General features: G+C 46.7%; 1 protein-coding gene across 3 annotated transcripts in view; it reads left to right on the top strand.

Moving 5' to 3' along the window:
• The window catches only part of LOC140420597 (synapse differentiation-inducing gene protein 1-like), a 182,701-nt gene that overhangs the window by 57,548 nt on the left and 102,098 nt on the right, over window positions 1–23,055 (top strand). For 2 of the 3 annotated variants that reach the window (XM_072504604.1, XM_072504601.1), the window contains one exon: window positions 18,592–18,729. The exons of the other annotated variant lie outside the window; for it this stretch is intronic. In XM_072504604.1, the coding sequence (XP_072360705.1) occupies window positions 18,592–18,729 (138 nt within the window). The remainder of the gene's footprint in view (window positions 1–18,591; window positions 18,730–23,055) is intronic. 3 annotated transcript variants of the gene reach the window in all.

The following is a 23,055-nucleotide window of genomic DNA, read 5'->3' as shown; positions in this document are numbered from 1 at the left end:
CAGAGTGATTCGTGCCCATTTTCCCGCGGGCGTGGAGACGTAGCCCCATTATCAGGGAATTCTGCCCAGGGAGCCCCAATTGCCAGAGAATTCTGGTCCTTAACTGAACATCCCATGCAGTCTTCTTCGTTTCCCACCCTTCCACTGATCTCCTGCCACTGACATTACACCTTTAACCAGGAGTTTTCTCCTCTTGGTCCAGTTTCTTATCGATCCCCAAGGCTTTTTTTCCTCACTCTTTATAGTTCTAAACTTCACCTATGACCCCTCCTGTGAAATATTGTCCAATTGGTTTTAGAATCGAGGACTGTCGAAGATCACTTGAGTTATCATTTCCTCAAAGAATTTGACACGATTGGCAATCAGGATCTTCTCCTTCCCAAACCAGGTTGACTACTGTTTACTGGGTTATTATTGTTAGATTACTCTGATAGTCAATGCCATTATTTTGGATTTAAAGTGGAACGAAGGATCTGTAATTACTTGTGTCTGTTTTCACACACCTTCCCCCCTCCCATTCGAAGGTGGATACTGGATGTGTCTATTTTCCATCTCCACAGTGCTCTGTAACTCATTGATCATGATTGCCAATGCTTCTCAAATCCCCTCCCTCATCTCTCTCATCTCTCTGGGATAAGTGCTATCTATCCCTCGAGATGTAACTTTTTCTCACACTTAAACAAATGGGTTTTGATAATATTTCTGAGCAGTTTCGAACCGAGGCCCTTTTGCATGTAAAGCAAACATGACATCCATTGCACTATAGAAACAGGGCCTGTTTCGAGCCTAACAAGCCTGATTGGAAGTTCCATCATTTAGGCCATCATTCTGCCGTGGTTACCCAGGTGTTCTGGTCAATATTTATCCTTCGCTGACATCAATCAGAGAAACGATCTGCTTGAGGAGAGCGCATGGTTCACGCCTTCCCTTGTGAATATTTGCAGGAAGGGAACATTCATTACACTGATTCTCGGTTTAACACACTTGTACCTTTTATGGTCTTTAATTCTTCTCCAACCATTCTTACTACAGGGTTTTCAGCACAGGCCTCGGTGCTATCAGCCTCGCCTGAGTCAGAAGGTGATGGATTCAAGTTGTACTGCAGAGTACATAATCCAGGCTGACACTGCAGTGCCTGTACTGAGGCAGTGCTGGAGAGCTGGCACTGCCCAGCTTTTGGATTGAACGCTAAACCAAGGCTGGGACTGCCCTTCGTTACAAAATCCTGGGCAAGTGCACGGTCAGTCCCACAGACCCCGGCGTCCCAACATAAGTGAATTAACCAATAATTTGTATATTTTCCTGAGATCTTTGATCCTTGACTGCTGCAGTCTTACAGGCACCAGATTTGTAAGTAAAACATTTTTAAAAACTGTACCTATGACAAGAGAAGAGTTAAACACGGAATGGTAACAATAGAACAACGGTTTGCTAATCTAATTCCCCTAACACTGTCCCTCCCTCCACACATGCACACACAAATCAGACACACAGTGAGGGTGAGGGAAGGATCACAAATAATGGGGATTAAACTGGGAATAATAGATTTGAGGATCTTAGCTGCTGAGGTTCAGGTCTTTGTAGGCAACAATCTCTTCGGGACACAAAACTTTGAAATCCACTGGTTGGACCGGACCCCTTAGTCTTTGCCTTCAATTAGAACCCGCAGTCTGTAGAATCCTTTCTGGGGAGCCACTTTCACTTGACTGACCTCAGTCTCACTGAGACAATCTTAGAATTCTCTATTTCAATGTTTACAGCAGGTTCACTGCCCACTCTATATTTCAACTGCTTGTCTGGTCTTTGTGCAGGGTTTCTGGCTTCACAGGCCTGGTTTTAAGGACCATTTTTGGTTCTCAGGAGAGGGATATCAGAGTGGGTGTTTCCCAGCCTTTCAAACAGAGGATTTCACAGGCCTGCCTACTGCTTGCAGAATTTCAATCATAAATTGCCTTCACTGGTCTGGCTGGAGAGGGTTTTAATCATCAGCCTTATCCAATAGAACCTATTCTTTCCAAGGTTTACACAGAACTGACACTCAGCTCTGCAAATGGAACCTGCCAATGTCTCCAGAACATTCTGAAGGGCCCAACCAATCAAAATCAAGTATGGGATAAATCCCAGAATTCCAGAAGAGCTGATTGGCTGCTAGCCAAGTCCATCAAAATTAATTTATGGGCCCCTGCCACATAGTACACTACACCAAGGGGTACACATGAGCCAGTATCATATTAAACCAGGGGTATTTCAGTTTAAAAACCGAAGTCTGCAGTATTGAAGCAGCCAGCAAGACAGGAATTAAAAAGGTAAACAAGGATCAGACAAGGATTTAAAAGAGGTTCCTTACACATCTCAGGTTGAAAAGATTCCACTGCACCATCTCAAAGAAGGACAGGGGAATAATCCCTATGTTCTATTCAATAGATATCCCTTATCAATCAGCATGGTGAGAAATTATCTGATCATTTATCACATTGTTGTTTGGGGAATCTTGCTATGTGAAAATTAGCTGCCACAGTTCCTACCTTAGAATAATGAATAACACTTCTCAAAAACACTTAATTGACTATGAAGAGCTTTGGGTAAATCCTGAGGTCATGTACGTTACTAATCAAATGCAAGTCATTTTTTCTTTAATTACTGAAATAATTTTTCAGTCATGTTTTTCCACAGCATACTTTTTAAACACACTCACGTTGTTGCTGGTCAGCCTGTTAATGTTTTTCCTCATGTTCCTCCATTCATCTAACTCTCTGTTTTTTTTCTTTATGGGATTTACAAAGGTAATTCTTTCCTCATCACTTTTGATTTGTTTGTTAATCCTTTTCAGGTCATGTTTTTTTTGTCTGAGCTTGCTGAATTTAGGGATATATTTATCTTGTATGATCAGCACTATTCCTTCGAAGGAGGAGCGCGGTAGCACAAGTGGGTAGCACTGTGGCTTCACAGCGCCAGGGTCCCAGGTTCGATTCCCCGCTGGGTCACTGTCTGTGAGGAGTCTGCACGTTCTCCCCGTGTGTGCGTGGGTTTCCTCCGGGTGCTCCGGTTTCCTCCCACAGTCCAAAGACATGCAGATTAGGTGGTTTGGCCATGCTGAATTGCCCTTAGTGTCCAAAAAGGTTCGGAGGGGTTACGGGGATAGGGTGGAAGTGAGGGCTTAAGTGGGTCAGTGCAGACTCGATGGGCTGAATGGCCTCTTTCTGCACTGTATGTTCTATGTGCTGTGTATTCCTTTTATCCTCTCTACTTCATTTATGCCCAAACACCTTCCTCCAATCCGTTTGCTTTAGTTGCTTCCTTGTTTGTGAGAAAGTTATATACATGTCGAGGGTCCTTTGTCCCAAACCCTAGGGGCTGATTGTATTTTGATTTTCAGATATTTTTGGATCTACTGTATATACTGTAGCCTCTAAGCTGAGGCTAGCTGTAGTCGACAAATACAAGTTTGTTTCTCCATTTGTCAACTCTCACACACCCTACGTCTTACATACAAACACTTGAATTAAGAGCAGGAGTAGGCCATTCGGTCCCTCCAGTCTGCTGTGCCATTCAATAAGATCACAGCTGAGCTGATTGTAACTTCAATCCCACATTCCTGTCTACTCCTGATAACCTTTCACCCCCTCGTTAATCAAGAATCTCTCTAGCACCGCCTGAAAAATATTCAAAGACCCTGCTTCCACTGCCTTTTGTGGAAGAGCGTTCCAGAGATTCACGACCCTGTGAGAAAATATAAATTCCCCTCATCTCCTTTTTAAATGAGCGACCCCTTATTTTTTAAATAGCGACCCCTCGTTCTAGATTCTGCAACAAGAGGAAACATCTTCTCCCATCCACCCTACCAATACCCCTCAGAATCTTAAAGGTTTTGACCTCTTACTCTTCGAAACTCTAATGGATGCAAACCGAACTGAGCCACTCCAACCTTTCCCCATAACACAACCTGCCTATTCCTCATTAGTCTCGTAAACTTCCTCTGAACTGCTTCGAATGCCTTTATGTATTTCCTTAAATAAGACCAATACTGTACACAATTTAGATGTGTTCTGACCAGTGTCCTGTACAAGCGAAGCATAACCTCCCTATGTTTGTGATCAATTCCTCTCACAATAAACAATGACATTCCATTAACTTTCCTCGTCACTTGCTGTACCTGTACACTAGCCTTTTGTTGGCACCTGGACTCCCAGATCCCTCTGCATCTGAGAGCTTTGCAGTCTCTCATTATTTAGATAATAAGGTTTTTTTTATTCTTCCTGCCAAAATGGGCAATTTCACATTTGTCCAAATTATACTCCATTTGCCAGACTTTTGCCCACTCAACCTATACATGTCCTTTTGTACACTCCTTACGTCCTCTTCACAATTTACTTTCCTCCATTTCAGCAAATTTAGCAATCACAACTTCAGTCCCTTCATCCAAGTAAATAAAACATAAAATGTTCAAGCCTCAGCACTGATCCCCGTGGCACGCCACTGGGTACATCTTGCCAACCAGAAAAAGACCCATTTATGCCAATTCTCTGGGCAGAATTCAACCAAAAGATTTCTCTGTCACTTTGGGCAAGTTTGGAGGGGTGTTTCTCGTCAGCTTTTTGGGTGGGATCCGCACCAGTATACAATCATTTGGGGCCTTGGGGTGCTTCTCCCCAGTCTAGCCCGCACATAGAAATTCTTCCAGCACTGAGGAGCTGAAGTCGCCAGTCAGACTGGCTCCTCAGAGATCAGGGCACCAGTTTGAAAGGGTGCCCCGATCTCTAAGTGAACTTGAGGGTCCCTTTAACCCTCCACCAATGGACAATGTCACCGCACACCTGGGCATTATCCCACATCCCCTCAAGTGAGGACACCTCACTATGGGGTCGCTGAGGGCACCCCCTTCTTAGGCCCCTTCATGCCCCCTTTCAGGCCCCCCCCCTTTCAGTACCACCACCCTTACCCACCCCAACCTTTATGAGGCCCCTTCATACCCACCCTTCACCCCTCCACCCTTCATATCCTCCAATCGCCCATTTGTGGATACGGCCCCCCTCACGGCACCCTGGCAGTATCTCTTACAGCCTGGCAGTGCCATCTAGCACCTTGGAAATGCCAGGGTGGCAATGCCAAGGTGCCTGGGTGCCAGAGGAAGGGCCAGGGCGCCATACTGCCCTGTCCCTGACTGCCCACTGGTCTCCAATGGCCTGGGAAAGCACCCCAGGGTCCATTACCTGGTCCACATTTGTGTGGACCAGCACTGAATGGCGCCCGGTCGTGGCCTCACTTGCAAGACCGTTAGTTCTGCGAGAGCTGGGAGAAAATGTCCCCGAATAGCTCATTTAAATATGCTGATTTGGGTCTTGCCGAGCGAGGGCGAGATTCAGATCGTGACATGTCGCGAGGATTGATTAAAACTTGCATGACGTCTCAAAAGTTGGAAATCTTGCAAGAGACTTCTCGTGAGATTCAATGGCCTTGTCATGTTGGGCACAACGAGGCCAGTAAATCGCACCCTCTATTTCCGGTTAGCTAGCCAATCATCAATCCATCCCAATATGTTACTCCCAACACAATGGGCTGTATCCTCCGTTTCTGCCGCTAAGTGCCACGCCGGCGTGGGACCCGTGGTCTTTCACGATTGGCAAATCAGTGCAAACCCCTCACCGATTCCGGTACCAATGTGGGACTAGCACCGGCACCGCTTAAAACGCCCGTGGATCGCGCGGAAAATGGGCAGGGAATGGCCGTGTCGCGCATGTGCAAAGCTGACAACCTGCACCAGTCACCCCTTACTACATGGCGCCTACCTAGCGTGCAAACTGCCACCCCACTGCTCACCCCTGGCCACCCCTCACCAGTCCCCCCAGTCCTAGCAGACGCCCCCCTGGCCAGCGGCACGGTTCCCGGCCGAGAGTGACGGTGCTGGACACAGTCCGCAGCCAGCATGCCGGGTTCCCGTCCGCTGGGACCACATGTGTCCCTCGGTGTGGGGAACTCGGCCCATCGGGGGCGGAGCCACATGGGTGGGCCGGCTGATGATGCACCAGTGCCATTGAAATAGCGCACGGCGCGCGTCACAATGATGCCAGTTTGGAGGGGGCGGAGCATGGCGGACCGGTGTCAAACCGGCACTGGCCTCGATTTTGGCGTGAAAATTCATTCTCTGTCCGATCGCCGAACACGATTTCGCCGTCGGGCTATGGAGAATCCCGCCCCATGAGTTTTTATTTTCTGCAATAACCTTTGATGTGGCACCTTATCAAATGCCTTCTGGAAATCTAAGTGCAGTATATCCACTGGTTTCCCCTTTATCTATGCATATGTGACTCCTTAAAAGAACTCTGTTGACTCTGCCTGATTGCTTTCGAGCCGGCACCTCAATATGCCAACATCTTCATGCACAAGTTTGAACAAGACATCCTCACCTTACAGGACCTTCAACCGACGTTGTACACCAGATACATCGATGACATTTTTTTCCTTTGGACCCACGGCAAAGAATCACTGAAATGACTACACGGTGACATCAATAAGTTCCATCCCACCATCAGACTCACCATGGACAACTCTCCAAAATCAGTTGCATTCTTGGACACACTCATCTCCATCAAGGATGGTCACCCAGCACTTCGCTTTACCGCAAGCCCACAGATAACCTCATGATGCTCCACTTCTCCAGCTTCCACCCTAAACACATTAAAGATCTCAGATGAGGTGGAGTGCAACAGACATCTACAGATGCTTAAAGATGCGCTCTTATGAACGGGATATGGCGCTCAACTCATCGATCGACAGTTCCAACGCGCCCCAGCAAAATACCGCACTGACCTCCTCAGAAGACAAACACGGGACACAACTGACAGAGTACTCTTCGTCGTCCAGTACTTCCCCGGAGCGAAGAAACTACAACATCTTCTTTGTAGCCTTCAACACGTCATCGATGAAGACAAACATCTTGCCAAGGTCATCCCCACACCCCCATTACTTGCCTTCAAACAACCGCGCAACTTCAAACAGACCATTGTTTGCAGCAAACTACCCAGCCTTCAGAACAGTGACCACGACACCACACAACCCTGCCATGGCAATCTCTGCAAGTCGTGCCAGATCATCGACATGGGTACCACCACTAAACATGAGAAAACCATCCACCAGGTACGTGGTACATACTCATGCGACTCGGCCAATGTCTACCTCATACGCTGCAGGAAAGGATATTCCGAAGTGTGATACATTGGCGAGACCAGGCAGACGCTGCGACAACGGATGAACGGACAGCGCGCAACAATCGCCAGGCAGGAATGTTCCCTTCCAGTCGGGGAACACTTCAGCAGTCAAGGGCATTCAGCCTCTGATCTTCGGGTAAGCGTTCTCCAAGGCGGCCTTCAGGATGTGCAACAATGCAGAATCGGCGAGCAGAAACCTACAGCCAAGTTCCGCACACATGAGTAGAGCCTCAACCGGGACCTTGGATTCATCTTGCATTACATTCACCCCCCACCATCTGGCCTGAACTTGCAAAATCCTACCAACTATCCTGGCTTGAGACAATTCACACCTCTTTAACCTGTGATTATCCCTCTCTCCAGTTGCTCCGTCTGGACCTGTAAAGACTTAATTACCTGCAAAGACTTCCATTCAAAGTATCGTCTTGCATCATTGACTTTGTCCATATATATGTTTCTGGAACCCACCTCTTCATTCACCTGAGGAAGGAGCTGTGCTCCGAAAGCTAGTGATTCGAAACAAACCTGTTGGACTTTAACTTGGTGTTGTAAGACTTCTTACTGTGATTGCTTTAGAACTTCCCCCAGTGACCTGTGATGGCATCTTTAATAATGTCTTCCCACATTTTCCCAATGACAGGTGTCCTGCTTTATGTCTTCCTCCCTTTTTAAGGAAAGGAGTGACATTTGCCATCTTCCAATCAAATGGAACCTTCCCCGAGTCTTGGGAATTTTGGAAAATTAAAACCAATGCATCAACTAGCTCATTAACCACTTGGTTCAAAATCCTAGAGTGAAATCCATCTGGACCAGGGGATTTGACAGCCTGCAGACCCAACAATTTGCTGACTACCACTTCCCTGGTGACTGTAATTTTCCTGTGTTTGTCTCTCCATTCCATTTCCTGATTTACAGCTAATTCTGGGATGTTACTTGTGCCCTTTATAGTGAAGACAGATGCAAAATATCTGTTCAATTTAACCACCTTGCTTTCCATTATCAATTCGCCAGATGCACTTTTTATAGGGCTAACGATTATTTTGTTAACTTTTCTTATTTAAATATCTATAGAAAATCTTACTCTCTGTCTTATTATATTACTGGCTAACTTTCACTCATATTCTAGTATACCTCTTCTTATCAGTCTTTTAGTTATTCTTTGCTGCACTTTATATTCTTTCCAATCTTCTGACCTGCCACTCATCTTTGCACAAATATATGCTTTTTCTTTAAGTTTGATACTATCTTTTTGGGGGCGGCATGGTGGTGCAGTGGTTAGCACTGCTGCCGCACGGCGCTGAGGACCCGAGTTTGATGCCGACCCCTGGTCACTGATTGTATGGAATTTGCACATTCTCCCTGTGTCTGTGTGGGTCTCATCCCCACAACCCAAAGATGTGCAGGGTATGTGAATTGGCCACGCTAAATTGCCCCTTAATTGGGAAAAAAAACACTTGGGTACTCTGAATTTCTTTTTAAGTTTGATACTATCTTTAACTTTTTTAGTTAACCACAGAGATGGGTCCGCCCCTTGGAATTTTTCATTCTCATTGGAATGTGTCTACTCTTGTGTATTTTGACATATCCTTCAGTCTGCCACTGAATCTTTATTGATTTATCACTTAAGCACATTTGCCAGTTCACTTTAGCTAGCTCCATTTTCATGCCTTCATAATTACCCTTATTTAAGTTTAAAATATTGGTCATAGATGCACTCTTCTTTCCCTCAAAATAATGTAAAATTCAGTCACGTTATGATCACTGTTGTCTAGGGGTGCCTTCACTCTGAGGTTATCAATTATTCCTATCGCATTGCCCAAACCACATCTAGTGTAGCCCGCCCTCTGGTTGGCTCCAGAACATGCTGCCTAAGAAACTATCATGGAATCATAGAATCCCTACAGTGCAGAAGGAGGCCATTTGGCCCATCGGGTCTGCACTAACCCTTTGACAGAGGACCCCACCTAGGCTCATTCCTCCACACCACCCCTGTAACCTCACCTAAACTGCACATTTTTGGACACTAAGAAGTAATTTTTAGCATGGCCAATCCACCTAACCTGCACATCTTTGGACTGTGGGAGGAAACCGGAGCACCCCGAGGAATCCCATGCAGACACGGGGAGAACATGCAAACTCCACACAGACAGTCACCCAAGGCCGAAATTGAACCCGGGTCCCTGGCGCTGTGAGGCAGCAGTGCTAACCACTGATCTACCGTGTCACCTGGGAGCAGCTACAAATGATAGCATGTTCAGTTCAATCTTATGGAGTGGACTAAACAGAGGCCCAACAGATACATTAACGATGAGGACGGGATTCGAATCCACGCATGCGAAACAAAATGGATTAGCAGTCCATTGCCTTAACCTCTCGGCAACCTTATCATCGTGAAAACATAATATGAACTCCTCACCCACACTACCTTTGCCCATCTGATTTTTCCAATATACATGTAGATTAAAATCCCTCGTGATTATTGCCTTACCTTTCTGACAAGCTTCCAATTTCTTTCTTTTACACTCTGTCCTACCATATAGTTACAATTAGGGGGCCTGTACACCACTCCCACAATGACTCTATGACTCTATACTGTCCCCTACTACCATTACATTCTTATGTGTGCCCCCAATGTGAATGGCTTCCTGTACCGTGGTGCCATGGTCAGAAAGCTCATCCACCCTTCAGACCCCACATTCATCCAAACAAACTGAGAAAGCTCAATCAAATCTGTTGGACAATTGCAGAGCCTGATATTGCTGCACTCCTGCCCTCTGGGTCTCCCTACCTGCCCCAGCTGCAGTCCCACCCTCCTGTCCCTCACCATTATCCAAACCAGAAGACCCTATTCTCAGGAGTGTTACCAGCTCCTGATACAAAGTGTTCAGGTAACCTTCTCCTTCCCTTATGTGTCGCAGTGTCTGAATATCAGCCTCCAGCTCAATGACTCTGAGCAGAAGCACCTCAAGCCACAGACACTTACTGCAGCCGTGCCTGTCCTGGATAACACTGGTATCCATGAACTCTCACCTGCTTCAGCCACGGCACATCATCTGTCCGGCCATACCTATGAGCTTTAATTAATTACTTCATTATTTTATTGAATTATTTATTTACTTTTAGATATTTATTAATCTCATCACAAATTTAGTACCATTGTAAACCTTAGGAAAATAGACATTGACCAGATACTCACCAGATACTCACCTCCCCTCCTATAGAAGGGCAGAAACCAAATCCTACAGGGTAAAAAAGCAAAGGAATACCTCCCTCGCCTCCTCACCAAACTCCCTCAGCTCAACAAACCGCCACACTCTGTTGAGGTTGCACTCCTGTAATGTAGGATTACATTGTTTTATTTACATACAAATTAACAAATTAACTGCATAGTTGTTCAAAAAAGCATTTGCTTTTTGGATGTGTTTGGTTTTCAGATGGACAGATACAGTGTATTTTACTTGGCTGGTAGGGTGGGTTTTCCAGCACTTCCCTCCAGTCGGATATTCCAGTCCCACCAAAGTTGACCCCCCACCACAGGTTACCCAGCAGTGGGATGGGCAAACCATGGAAAATACTGTAGACATCAGTGGGGCTGGAAAATCCCACCGGCAGTCAATAGCGAGTGGGGGGGGAGGGGGGGCAGAGAGAGGGAGAATGGGGGGGGGCAGAGAGAGGGAGAGTGGGGGGGGGGGAGAGGAAAAGTGGGGGGGCTGGAAAATTTCGACCGCATCTAAATCCCAGATCATTTCAGGTCATCCAGTCCTAGACATCAAATCCATGGATGGGATGCAATGCAGAGTTATCAAAAGCTCAACGGATTCAATCGATGGTTGCAAAGATTAGGCTCTCGAGTATAATAGATTAAGGGGTGATCTGAGGAGTTTTCAGATGATTATAGAGAGAAAATATTTCCTCTGGCGGGATTCCATAACCAGGAGCAGAACTTTCAAATGAGAGCTTGGCTGTTTAGTGGTCAGGAAGCATTTCCTCACACAAAGGGAAGTGGAAATCTGGAACTCTCCCCACCCAACATCATCCAAGAAAAGGTGTTGAGGCTTGATCATTTATTGTTGAGCAAAAGTACTGAGGGATATGGGAGTTGCTGTAATATGCCTTTAAGGGATAGCAGCATGTCATCACTTTAAAAGGATAGTGTTATTTGATTCAGCCTCAGTTTCACATTGGCCTGGAGCAGAACACAGGCACACAGCTCTGCAGCTCAGATGTTCTCAAGCTTTCGATCCATACATGTATGTTCACATGGAATTAGTAAATGAACTGACCACATGTTTGCATAATTATTTATGAGCGGTTGGTGCCTTTTGTATCTTTATAACACATATATGTTATATGTGTTACTTGTGTCAATAAGCGATTTTCATATGATAAGTTATGCACAAGTTTAAAAACATGGAGGTTATGTTGTAGCTGTATAGAATGCTGCTGAGACCTCACCTGGAGTACTGTGTACATTTCTGGGCTCCTTATTTGCGAAAGTATGTGCTGGCACTGGGGGGTGGGGAGGGGGGAGGCATGCAGAGGAGATTCACTAGGTTGATTCCGGAGTTGAGAGGATTGGCTTATGAGGAGAGATTGAGTAGACTGGGACAATAGCCATTGGAATTTGGAAGAATGAGGGTGGATCTTATTGAAACATATAAAATTATGAAGGCAATAGATAAGATAGAAGCAGGTAGATTGTATCCACTGGTGGGTGAAACTAGAACTATGGCATAGACTCAAAATAAGAGGGAGCAGATTTAGGACTGAGTTGAGGATGAACTTCTTCACCCAAAGGGTTGTAAATCTGTGTTAAGGAGTTGAGCAGTTGAGGCTACCTCATTGAATATTTTAAAGGCAAAGATAGATAGATTTGTGGACAGTAAAAGAATTTAGAGTTGTGGTGAGCAGGTGGGCAAGTGGAGCTGAGTCCACAAAAAGATCAGCTGTGATCTTATTGAAAGGCAGAGCAGGTTCGAGAGGCCAGATGGCTTACTCCTGCTCCTAGTTCTTATGTTCTTATTTCGTGCAGAAGAGCACTTTATCCACAGAGTAAAGTACTCTAATGCATCTGAACAATTCCCCAATGTTCATCATATTAATGGTCACTTATTTTTTAAGAACAAAGCACTATAATCAATCACTGCATTGAAAACATACTTAAAATACCATACAGCATCTAATTAAGAAATGTGAGGTTGTCAACAGCTTTTAAACTTTCTGTTAACAGGTTCCCAAATCCAGAGCAGCCTTCCACCCTGATTCAGAACCCCTCTGACCTGGCATGAATGACATCATGTTTTGAAGCTTTCCAAAGCCAGCCCAGGTCCATGAAAATTATAGTGGCTCTCAATTCACCAGGCTGAAGTGTCCTGCGTCAGGGTTTCTGACTGCGGGCTCACAACCCGTACCCTTGACCCACACCTTTGAAAATAACAGAGGATGAGATTGGAGGCAGAAATCCTGGAATCGAGTTCACCACCTCTTTATACCTTCTCATCTGATATAGGTTTACCCCATGACAGGACAGTAAAATCATGTCCTGGTTTGTCATGTCCATGGGAACAGGAGCCAGCCATTCAGCCTCTTTTTCACCATTCTACTCAATTACGACTGATCATCACCCCAACTCCATTACCCATCACTGCTGCACATCCACCAATAACCTGATCAATCTTGAAATGATACTTGGCATTTTGAGGGAGGTGGTTGCCGATTTCTAATATGCTTTGTGTGAAAAAGTGTCTTCTAATATTACTTCAAAACGGCCTGGCACTAAATTTTAAATTATGCATTCTTGTTCCGTTTCCTCAGCTCGAGGAAATCATTTTTCACTATCTATCATTTATCAAGTTGGAAACCTCATTTGGTTCACCCCTTAAACTAAAGGAAATGCAAAGCCTGTTTACCCAATTAATCCTCATAACTGAATCCTTTTAACTGCAGTATGATTCCAGTGAATATGCACTGTACCTTTACCAGTGCCAAGATATCCTTGCTGAGGTACAGTGCCCAGAATTGAAGCCCGTACACAGGATGGGCTCTGACTAACTGTATTCTGCTCACTGCAACCACTGAGTTGGATTGGTTTGTCTAGCTTTCTTCCTGGTCCAGATGGACCATCAGATCGGGTGTTTTAAATTCCGCAGTGTTAAAGGTCATGGTGTTTTCTCCGTACAGTGATTTCCTTACCACAGCCAGGTCTCTGGATGAGTTGCTGAGCGAGATCAAGGGTTTTTACCTCAGGCTCGGATAAGGCAAAAGTAGTATCTAAGGGGAATGAACCATGCCCATATGACTGTCCGCAACATCAGAAAAGGCTTGGAGGACACAATCACCTGCCCACACTTTTATGTTCAAGACATGCCTTGTCACATGTTCCATGAGAACAGGAAATGAAGGAGTCAGAAATAATTATTCGCATTTATACAGAACCTTTCACAGCATCAGGGCAGTATAGCCAATGTTTTAACAATTCATTTACGGGATGTGGGCGTCGCTAGTTAGGCCAGCATTTATTGCCCATCCCTAGTTGCCCTTCAGAAGGTGGTGGTGAGTTGCCTTCTTGAACTGCTGCAGTCCATGTGGTGTAGGTACACCCATGGTGCTGTTAGGGAGGGTGTTCCAAGATTTTGTCCCAGCGACAGCAAAGGAACGGCGATATTTTTCCAAGTCAGGGTGGTGCTTTTGAAGTGTAATTATGTTAACAATGTTGAAAGCGTGGCAGCCAATTTCATGCAGAGCAAGATTCCAGGAGCAGCAACGTGATAATGACTATATAATCTGGTTTTGCGGTGCTTTGAGGACTCGTTCGCTCTCCTTCAAAATAGTGGTATGAGCTATTTCACGATCACCTGAAAGGGCAGATAGAGCCTTTGCTGAACTTTTCATCTGACAGAAAGCTCCATCGACAGTGTAGCCCTCCCTCAGTATTGTAGTGGGGGAGTGACAGCCGCAATTATGCACTCGTGTGGGCCATTCTGATGGGGAGATGAGCAGGAATCTGTGAAGGATCTAAAGCCCGTTTCAACATGGGTAAACTTTCCCAAATATGTGAATATTCCTGCCTACCATATCAAGGCCTTGTTAGGACCAATTTCCAGGCCACGGAATTCCTATCATCATTTACAAAATCATTTGTAAACCTTGAAATTAGCACAATTTCATCAAACTTCATGTGGTTCTATTTGGGAGTCAAACCTACAATCATGTATATCCTCTGTTACTTTACTGATTGAATAGAAATCTTGAAACAGCCATCAAAATTCTGCTATTTTATAAATATTATATTCCTTTTGTTTCATCTAAAGCCAAAACTGTAATGTGGGAAGTATTGGGATGAGATTTGTTCGGATCCCAAGCGATGTTTCCCAGCGGCAGAGGCGGCTCAAGATTGGCTGCCGGTGGGGTCTTTCCATTCTGCCAATGCCGATGCCATTTTGCGTTGCTCGCCCGTCCTGCCACCAGAGAACCCTTCACTGGGGTGACGGGGAGGGGGGGGGGGGGGGGCGGAGGCGGTTGCCTTGCGGCTGCAAATTGGGACAGGTAGCACTCATGGTTTGGACTTGTTAGGGGACCAAAATGGTGCCTGCAGCACACATGCACACTTTTAGTGTGAGGCACACGACAGATACCACACTGTGACAGTGTTGGCACATACAGTGCATGGCTGCATAAATATGCAGAACAGGAAGAGCATGTCGTCAATCAACATCCAATAGTGATTTGACTCCGGCGGTGCCTCCTCATCGGATGAGGCCTGGCGTTAATCCTCACCTCCGCATCTTCAGGATGTCAATGCGCTGCCTGATCACGGCCCTGGTCAAGGCATGGGCATCGCTGTAGCAGGTCTCCACGTCAGTCTGTGGCCTCCGGATAGGCGTCATCAATGATGTCCACAGAGGATAACCCTGTCGCCCGGGGGCCACCCCCTCATCCCGGGTTCCACCTCAAAGGATTCGGGAACCGTCGAGTGTGCCACGATGAAGGCGTCGTGCACGCTGCCTGGGTGTCGGGAGCAGAAGTACATGATGTGCATCTCGTGGTCACACATCAGCTACACGTTCATGGAGTGGTACCCTTTTCGGTTTGTGAAGACCATGTGCTGGTGCTCGTAAGAGGACAAGCGTCCCATCGATCAGCCCCTGAACCACGGCCATCCCAGTGATGGTGTCGGATCCTGCTGCCCGGGCACCCTGGTGAGCTCGGTCGCCATTGAAGCTGATATATTGTGTCGAGCGGGCATATTGGGGCTCCATGAAGGCGCAGGTGCACCTGTGCACCGAGGTCAGTGATATGCCGGACAGGTCTCCACTTGGGTGCCTGGAAGGCCCAGTGGCAATAAAGTTCAGAGTGACCCATCACCTTGATGGACGCCGGGTGCTGTTGGCCTGCCCCATACCCCCCGTGGTTCCAGATGCACCATGATCTGCCGGATATGTCGCACGGTCCCCTGCATGCCCGGTCTGGCAGTTGCTTGAATGACAGGCACTGCCAGTACACGTCCTCGGTCGGCTCTCGATCCTCACCAGCTGGCTCTTGTTCCTCTGGGGCACGCTCCATTGCTGCAGGGTCCTCCCCGAGTAGCTCCTGTTCTTACAACCTCAGTGTATCCACCAGGTGGCAAGGCAGATGGAGTTGGATTTGGCTTTTGTTTATTGTCACGTGTACCAAGGTACAGTGAAAAGTATTTCTCTGCGAGCAACTCAACAGATCATTAAGTACATGAAAAGAAAAGGAAATAAAAGAAAATACATAATAGGGCAACACAACATATACAATGTAACTACATAAGCACCGGCATCGGGTGAAGCATACAGGGTGTAGTGTTAATGAGGTCAGTCCATAAGAGGGTCATTTAGGAGTCTGGTAACAGCGGGAAGAAGCTGTTTTTGAGTCTGTTTGTGCATGTTCTCCGACTTCTGCATCTCCTGCCCAATGGAAGAAGTTGGAAGAGTGAGTAAGCCGGGTGGGAGGGATCTTTGATTATACTGCCCGCTTTCCCCAGGCAGCGGGAGGTGTAAATGGAGTCAATGGCAGGTTTGTGTGATGGACTGGGTGATGTTCACGACTTTCTGAAGTTTCTTACGGTCTTGGGCCGAGCAGTTGAGGCTGTGATGCAGCCAAATAGGATGCTTTCTGTGGTGCATCTGTAAAAGTTGGTAAGAGTTAATGTGGACATGCCGAATTTACTTAGTTTCCTGAGGAAGTATAGGCGCTGTTGTGCTTTCTTGGTGGTAGCGTCGACGTGGGTGGACCAGGACAAATTTTTGGTGATGTGCACACCTAGGAATTTGAAACTGCTAACGACCTCCACCTCGCCCCCGTTGATGCTGACAGGGGTGTGTACGGTACTTTGCTTCCTGAAGTCAATTACCAGCTCTTTAGTTTTGCTGGCATTGAGGGAGAGATTGTTATCGCTACACCACTCCACTAGGTTCTCTATCTCCCTCCTGTATTCTGACTCATCGTTATTCGAGATCCGGTCCACTATGGTCTTATCGTCAGCAAACTTGCAGATGGCAACCATTCCTGGTTGAATTCCGAAATCCGTTGTCTGCAGGAAGTGAAAGGCCAACATGTTAGAATGGTGTGTATCCCCGTGCCCAACCAGGTCCAACGGGCTACACGTGGCCACAGCCTTCACTACAGCCCCTGCCTCCACATGTCTCCTTCCCCCGCCCCCCCCTTCTCCCCCATCCTCACACCTACCCTTGGCCATTCCTCCTGACACTCTGCCCTCTGCACCACACCCCTGGCTCCAGAACCTGATCCCTGCCAGAAGGGGAACTGATACCTGGTACTACCTCTGCCAGCGGGAGGCTCTGTGGCCCCCATTCGGCACCTTCCTGTAGTGGCAACTATGGGCGTTGCCCTCGTGTGGGCCGTGTGATGCACTGCCAGTGTGTGGTGCCTGATTGTTGGTGAGGCGGGCACGTTGGTAAGGTGGAGCTGGGGCGAGAGAGAGATTGGGGGTGGGGTGTGAGCACCCATACAGCCGGCGTTGCTCTGTGCAACCACGGGACACGGTGAGCAGTCAATAGGGTGCACAGCTAAATGACTATTTAGCAGGCCGCAGCAATGGCGGTCTGCGCCTGGACACCAGCAGCCCACGGTCGTGCCTCTGTGTACAAGATCTACCTTCGCTCTCTCACTCAGCAGCCACTGCGCCTGTTTCTTGATTTTTTAAACCACAAGTGAACCTTGTCATTGGTAATTCCTTCTAGTGGAGGCAGAGCATCCCGGGAGCTCGGGAGAATACCATGACGGGCCCGTTAATGATATGCCAATGGCGTTTACTGTACTTGCAGCGTAGAACACAGTGATGCTGCTGTCGAGGGGACGGAGCAGAGCATTCTGTTGGGTGCCCTGCGCCGACCTTGATTTTCAGCTGAGAAGCAATTCTCTACTTCATCATGTTTCCCGATTCCGGCATTGGCCAATGGAGAATAAGCCCCTGGTGTCCTGGTTCAACACATTTATATTCTGATTAAGAGGTTTATCCAACACCTTTAAAGTTAATTCAAATTTAACTAGGAGGATTCATGGACAAAAGCTACTTCATTAGTGAGACCAAGTGAAGAAGATATCCATAAAACTGCCTTTCTGGAACCAAATGTGAATAAATTGGCTAGTCTAATGTGCGTGCTTTTTAGATAAATTCCTCACCCTTCTACTGTGATATAAAAGATTAAATAGGGATTTACTGCTTTGCTGTCTCAGTTCCTCCCTCCATTGGAGGTGTTAGACCAGCTGAACAATATTAGTGAATGAGAATAATTATAAATCGGATGATTAAAGTTCATTGTTTTAAGTAGGTGGTAGAGTGGTTTTGAAATGACGGTTGCCCCCATTATCTTTATTTAAGTTTGTCCTGAGCTTTCCTGTACCTCCTGATGTGACAGTCTCTACCTCTCGACTGTCCCTGACTGCATCAGTAAGCTTCTACCCCAATTAGTCCAGAAGTGCGGCATCTTGAGCCAATTCAGATTTTTCCTCTCCTGTGAGAACGCAACGGAGACTGGCAAACATTCTTCCATGAATCACTGAAACGTCAGTCAGGACTGGTCCCTCAGTCTAGGCTCCAGCCTTGCAGTTATCGAGCCGTGTCGATGGTTCTATTTCATTTTGGTTTGTGTTTCGTAGATTTTTCTCATTAACAGTGACTGGTATTGAGAATTCCCTCATATCCTGCAAGTTGGCATTGAAGTGCAAGTTGGACACCTCTGTGACACAAAACAGAATGCATTGCAATTCAATCGCAATTTAATTAACTCTTTACTTCGGTCTTGGACTTTCTCACCAACCTCTGCTTTTATTATGAAATGATGGAACAATCCAGGAAATATGTAATTAACTGGATGCCTTGCTTTTTGATTTTACACAGAGCGATTACTCGAGTGAGACAGAAAGTGAGGACAATTTCCTCATGATACCACCCAGGGACCATCTGGGTCTCAGCGTTTTCTCCATGCTCTGCTGCTTCTGGCCTTTGGGAATCGCTGCCTTCTACCTTTCGCACGAAGTAAGTAGGGGTGAGAGGTCACACGGACTGCTATATAAATGAAGGAAGCATCACAATTCATCCTCAAACACTGCCTGGCATTGGAATGACCATCGATAACCAGCGTTTTATTAAACGGCAGCAATTAACATAAGAACAGAAGAACTAGGAGCAGGAGTAGGCCACCTGGCCCCTCGAGCCTGCTCCGCTATCCAATGAGATCATGGCTGATCTTTTGTGGTCTCAGCTCCAGTTTCCGGCCCGAACACCATAACCCTTAATCCCTTTATTCTTCAAAAAACTATCTATCTTTATCTTAAAAACATTTAATGAAGGAGCCTCAACTGCTTCACTGGGCAAGGAATTCCATAGATTCACAACCCTTTGGGTGAAGAGGTTCCTCCTAAACGCAGTCCTAAATCTACTTCTCCTTATTTTGAGGCTATGCCCCCTAGTTCTGCTTTCACCCGCAAGTGGAAACAACTTGCCCGCATCTATCCTATCTATTCCCTTCATAATTTTATATGTTTCTATAAGATTCCCCCTCATCCTTCTAAATTCCAATGAGTACAATCGCAGTCTACTCAACCTCTCCTCGTAATCCAACCCCTTCAGCTCTGCAATTAACCTAGTGAATCTCCTCTGCACACCCTCCAGCGCCAGTACGTCCTTTCTCAGGTAAGGAGACCAAAACTGAACACAATACTCCAGGTGTGGCCTCACTAACACGTTATACAATTGCAGCATAACCTCCCTAGTCTTAAACTCCATCCCTCTAGCAATGAAGGACAAAATTCCATTCGCCTTCTTAATCACCTGTTGCACCTGTAAACCAACTTTTTGCAACTCATGCACTAGCACACCCAGGTCTCTCTGCACAACAGCATGTTTTAATATTTTATCATTTAAATAATAATCCCTTTTGCTGTTATTCCTACGGAAATGGATGACCTCACATTTGTAATTCATAGATAGAAACATAGAATTTACAGTGCAGAAGGAGGCCATTCGGCCCATCGAGTCTGCACCGGCCCTTGGAAAGAGAACCCCGTTTAAGCCCACACCTCCACCCGATCCCCGTAATCCCAGTAATCCCACCAAACATTTTTTGGATATTAAGGGGCAATTTAGCATGGCCAATCCACCTAACCTGCACATCTTTGGACTGTGGGAGGAAACCATAGCACTTGGAGGAAACCCATGCAGACACAGGGGGAACATGCAGACTCCGCACAGTGACCCAAGCCGGAATCAAACCTGGGACCCTGGAGCTGTGAAGCAACAGTGCTAACCGTACTCAATGTATTTTGTTAAGATCAAAACTCATGAAGCTGTTCCTGATCATTTTGATTTGAGAGTTAATTCCTGTCCTAACGGGTGTGTTGCCCCCCCCCCCCCCCCTCTCCCAGTGCCAGAGTAAGTGGTATTTCAAAGCATCCAGGGAGGAATTTGGAAAGGATGGGGCCATTGTGGTCAATGTTAGAACAAAGTGACATGTAGGAACAGGGAAAAAGGTCTTTCTGATGGAGCATCAGGAATTTGGAGCTGAATTTAAAAAGCCGTCAAGGGTAATAATCACTGGATTATTGCCCAAGTCATGGCAACAATGGCATACAGGTAGATCAGGGGAATTACTATGTGACTAAAGGGTTGCTGTGGGGAAGAGGAATTCATTTAAGGAACCATTTAATCCCTACAGTGCAGAAGGAGGCCATTTGGCCCATCAGGTCTGCACCGACCCTCTGAAAGACCATCCCACCCGCACCCACTCCCGCCCCCCATCCCTGCAACCCCACCTAACTTGTACTAAGGGGTAATTTAGCATGGCCAATCCACTTAATCTGCACATATTTGGACTGTGGGAGGAAACCAGATCACCCAGGGCCCCAGTTGAACCCGTGTCCCTGGCGCTGTGAGACTGCAGTGCTAACCATTGTGCCACCATGGGGCACAGGCACCAGTATTGTGGCAGAAAGGGAATGGGCTCCCTCTGAAATGGAATGGAATCAGTGTTGTGGCAGAAAGGGTAAACTCAGAGGTGCTGAAATTAGTTAAGCTGCGGGACAGATCTCCAAGAAATGAAGCAAAGTTAAATATAACTGAGACAGGAAAGGACTGCCTGAGCCAAGGGAGGGTGTAAAATGGCCAGGGAAGATAGAGTTATAGAGCAGGAGAGGAATAGGGTTAAAAATAAGAGGCAGGATATTTTTTAAGTGCTGAGAGACTGGGAAATGTTTCCATCCAGGGGAACTTTGTTGTTCCTGTAAGTCAATCACAGAATATCAACATGCACAAGTAACAAGCAAATGGGAAGGCAAGTGTTATGTGGTGGCTTAGTGGAATCATCACTGGACTAGTAATCCCGAGACGCTGGGTCATTCTCTGGGACCTGAGATCGAAAGCCACCACAGCAGAAGGTGAAATTTTAATTCGCTTTTTTAAAAAATCTGGAATGAAAAGTGTAATGATGACCAAGAAATCATTCTTGATTATCATAAAAACCCATCTGGTTACTAATGCTGCCATCCTTACCTGGCCTGACTCCAGACCCAAGCAGTGTAGTTGACTCTCAAATGCCCATTGAAATTAATGCGATATTAAGCCGAGACACTGGGCGGGATTCTCCGTCCCGCCGCACACATTTTCTGGAGCCAGCCAATGGAGTTTCCCTTTGTGGGCACCCTCATGCCGTCGGAAAATGCTCGGGCGCGAGTGCATTGCCGGCGAAACGGAGAATCCCGCCGACGGAGAATCCAGCCCACTATCTGTCCCCACAGGTGGATAGAAAAGATGCCATGGCACAGTTTTAAAGATGAACTGGGGAGTTATCCCTGTTCTCCTGGTCAAGATTTATCCCCCAATCTATGTCAAAAACAGATTACCTGGTCATTATCTCATCATGGGAGTTTGCTGAGTGTAAATTTGCTGTTGCGTTTCCTACACTACACTTCAAAACCACTTTGTTGGCTGAAAATTGCTTTGAGACATCCAGTGGTTGTGGAAAGTGCTGTATAAATGTGAATCTTTCATTCCATTTCCCTCATTTTTCTGCATCTTTCTTCCTTGTTGGGGCTGGGGTGTGGCCCTCCAAGAGTCTCGGATGGTCTCCACCAGTGTGGCCTGCAGTGGCGGACCTCAATGGCTGCCCCCTTGGCCCACCGTGAGATCCACCACGTCAGGGCCATGCTGACAAAGATCACAAGTGATCCGCACCCACGTAATTCACGGAGAATCACGGGAGGCCAGAGTACAGGGCACCGGACCCGTTTGCATTTTGTTACAGCTGGCGTGCAGCGTGGACCTCGCTCACGCCGCCAGCGGGGGAGTTGGAGCATAGCATTCAGATCACCCAGCGCTGATCCCGATTTCAGTTCTAAATCTACTGCCTCTCAACCTATATCTGTGACCTCTCGTTCTACAAGGGGGAACATTTGGTCTACCTTTACTTTATCAATTCCGTTTAGCATTTGATAGACCTCCATCAGATCCCCTCTCATCGTTCTAAACTCCAGCAAGTATAAGCCCAAACTCTTTAATCTCTCCTCATACATCAACCCTTTCATCCCCGGAATCCAGCTGGTGAACCTCCTCTGAACTGTCTCCAATGCCACCACATCCTCAAGTAAGGAGACCAAAACTGGACACAATTCTCCAGATGTGGTCTCACCAACACCCTATATAATTGAAACAACCCTCTGCCCAGACGCATCTTGAATCTGCTTTCCAGTTAGATAATAATCTGCTGTTCTATTTTTTTGGCCAAAATGGATAACCTCACACTTATCTACATTAAACTCCAACTGCCAAATTTGGTCCAATCCCCTAACCTATCTATATCTGTCTGTAAAATCTGTATCTCCTCTTCACTGCCTGCTTTCCCACCTATTTTAGTGTCATCCATAAACTTTGCTATGTTACACTCTGTCCTTGGACCTCTGGTGGCGGCTTGTAGGTGGAGGTCTCACGTTAGGTGGCTCAGGCTAGAGTCTCTAGTTTTTGGACTTTTGTGCCCGGTCTCAGGGGTAGTTTGTGACTGAGTTGGTGTGAGAAGTTATAAGGAAGGTGTGAAATGTTGAAGACCCAGAAGGAAGATGCTGGATTAGGAGGGTGAAGCTGCAGAGGGGACAGCAGGCAGGGGGGTGGGGGAGTTAGGCCTCCCAAATTTGTTGTATTATTATTGGGCGGCAAATGCAGAGAAGATGCGGGGCTGGAGCAGGGAGGGGGGGGGGGCTTTGTGGGTGATGGTGATGGGGGGCTCTTGTAGGGGGGCGGGGTGGGGAGGTTGGGGGGCTCTTGTAGGGGGGTGGGTTTGCGGTCGCTGGCAACGTGCCGTTCCCAATGGCCCCA

Source organism: Scyliorhinus torazame, chromosome 1, assembly GCF_047496885.1.
Source record: "Scyliorhinus torazame isolate Kashiwa2021f chromosome 1, sScyTor2.1, whole genome shotgun sequence".
Classification (NCBI taxonomy): Eukaryota; Metazoa; Chordata; class Chondrichthyes; order Carcharhiniformes; family Scyliorhinidae; genus Scyliorhinus; species Scyliorhinus torazame.
This window is presented reverse-complemented; position numbering and strand designations above follow the sequence as displayed.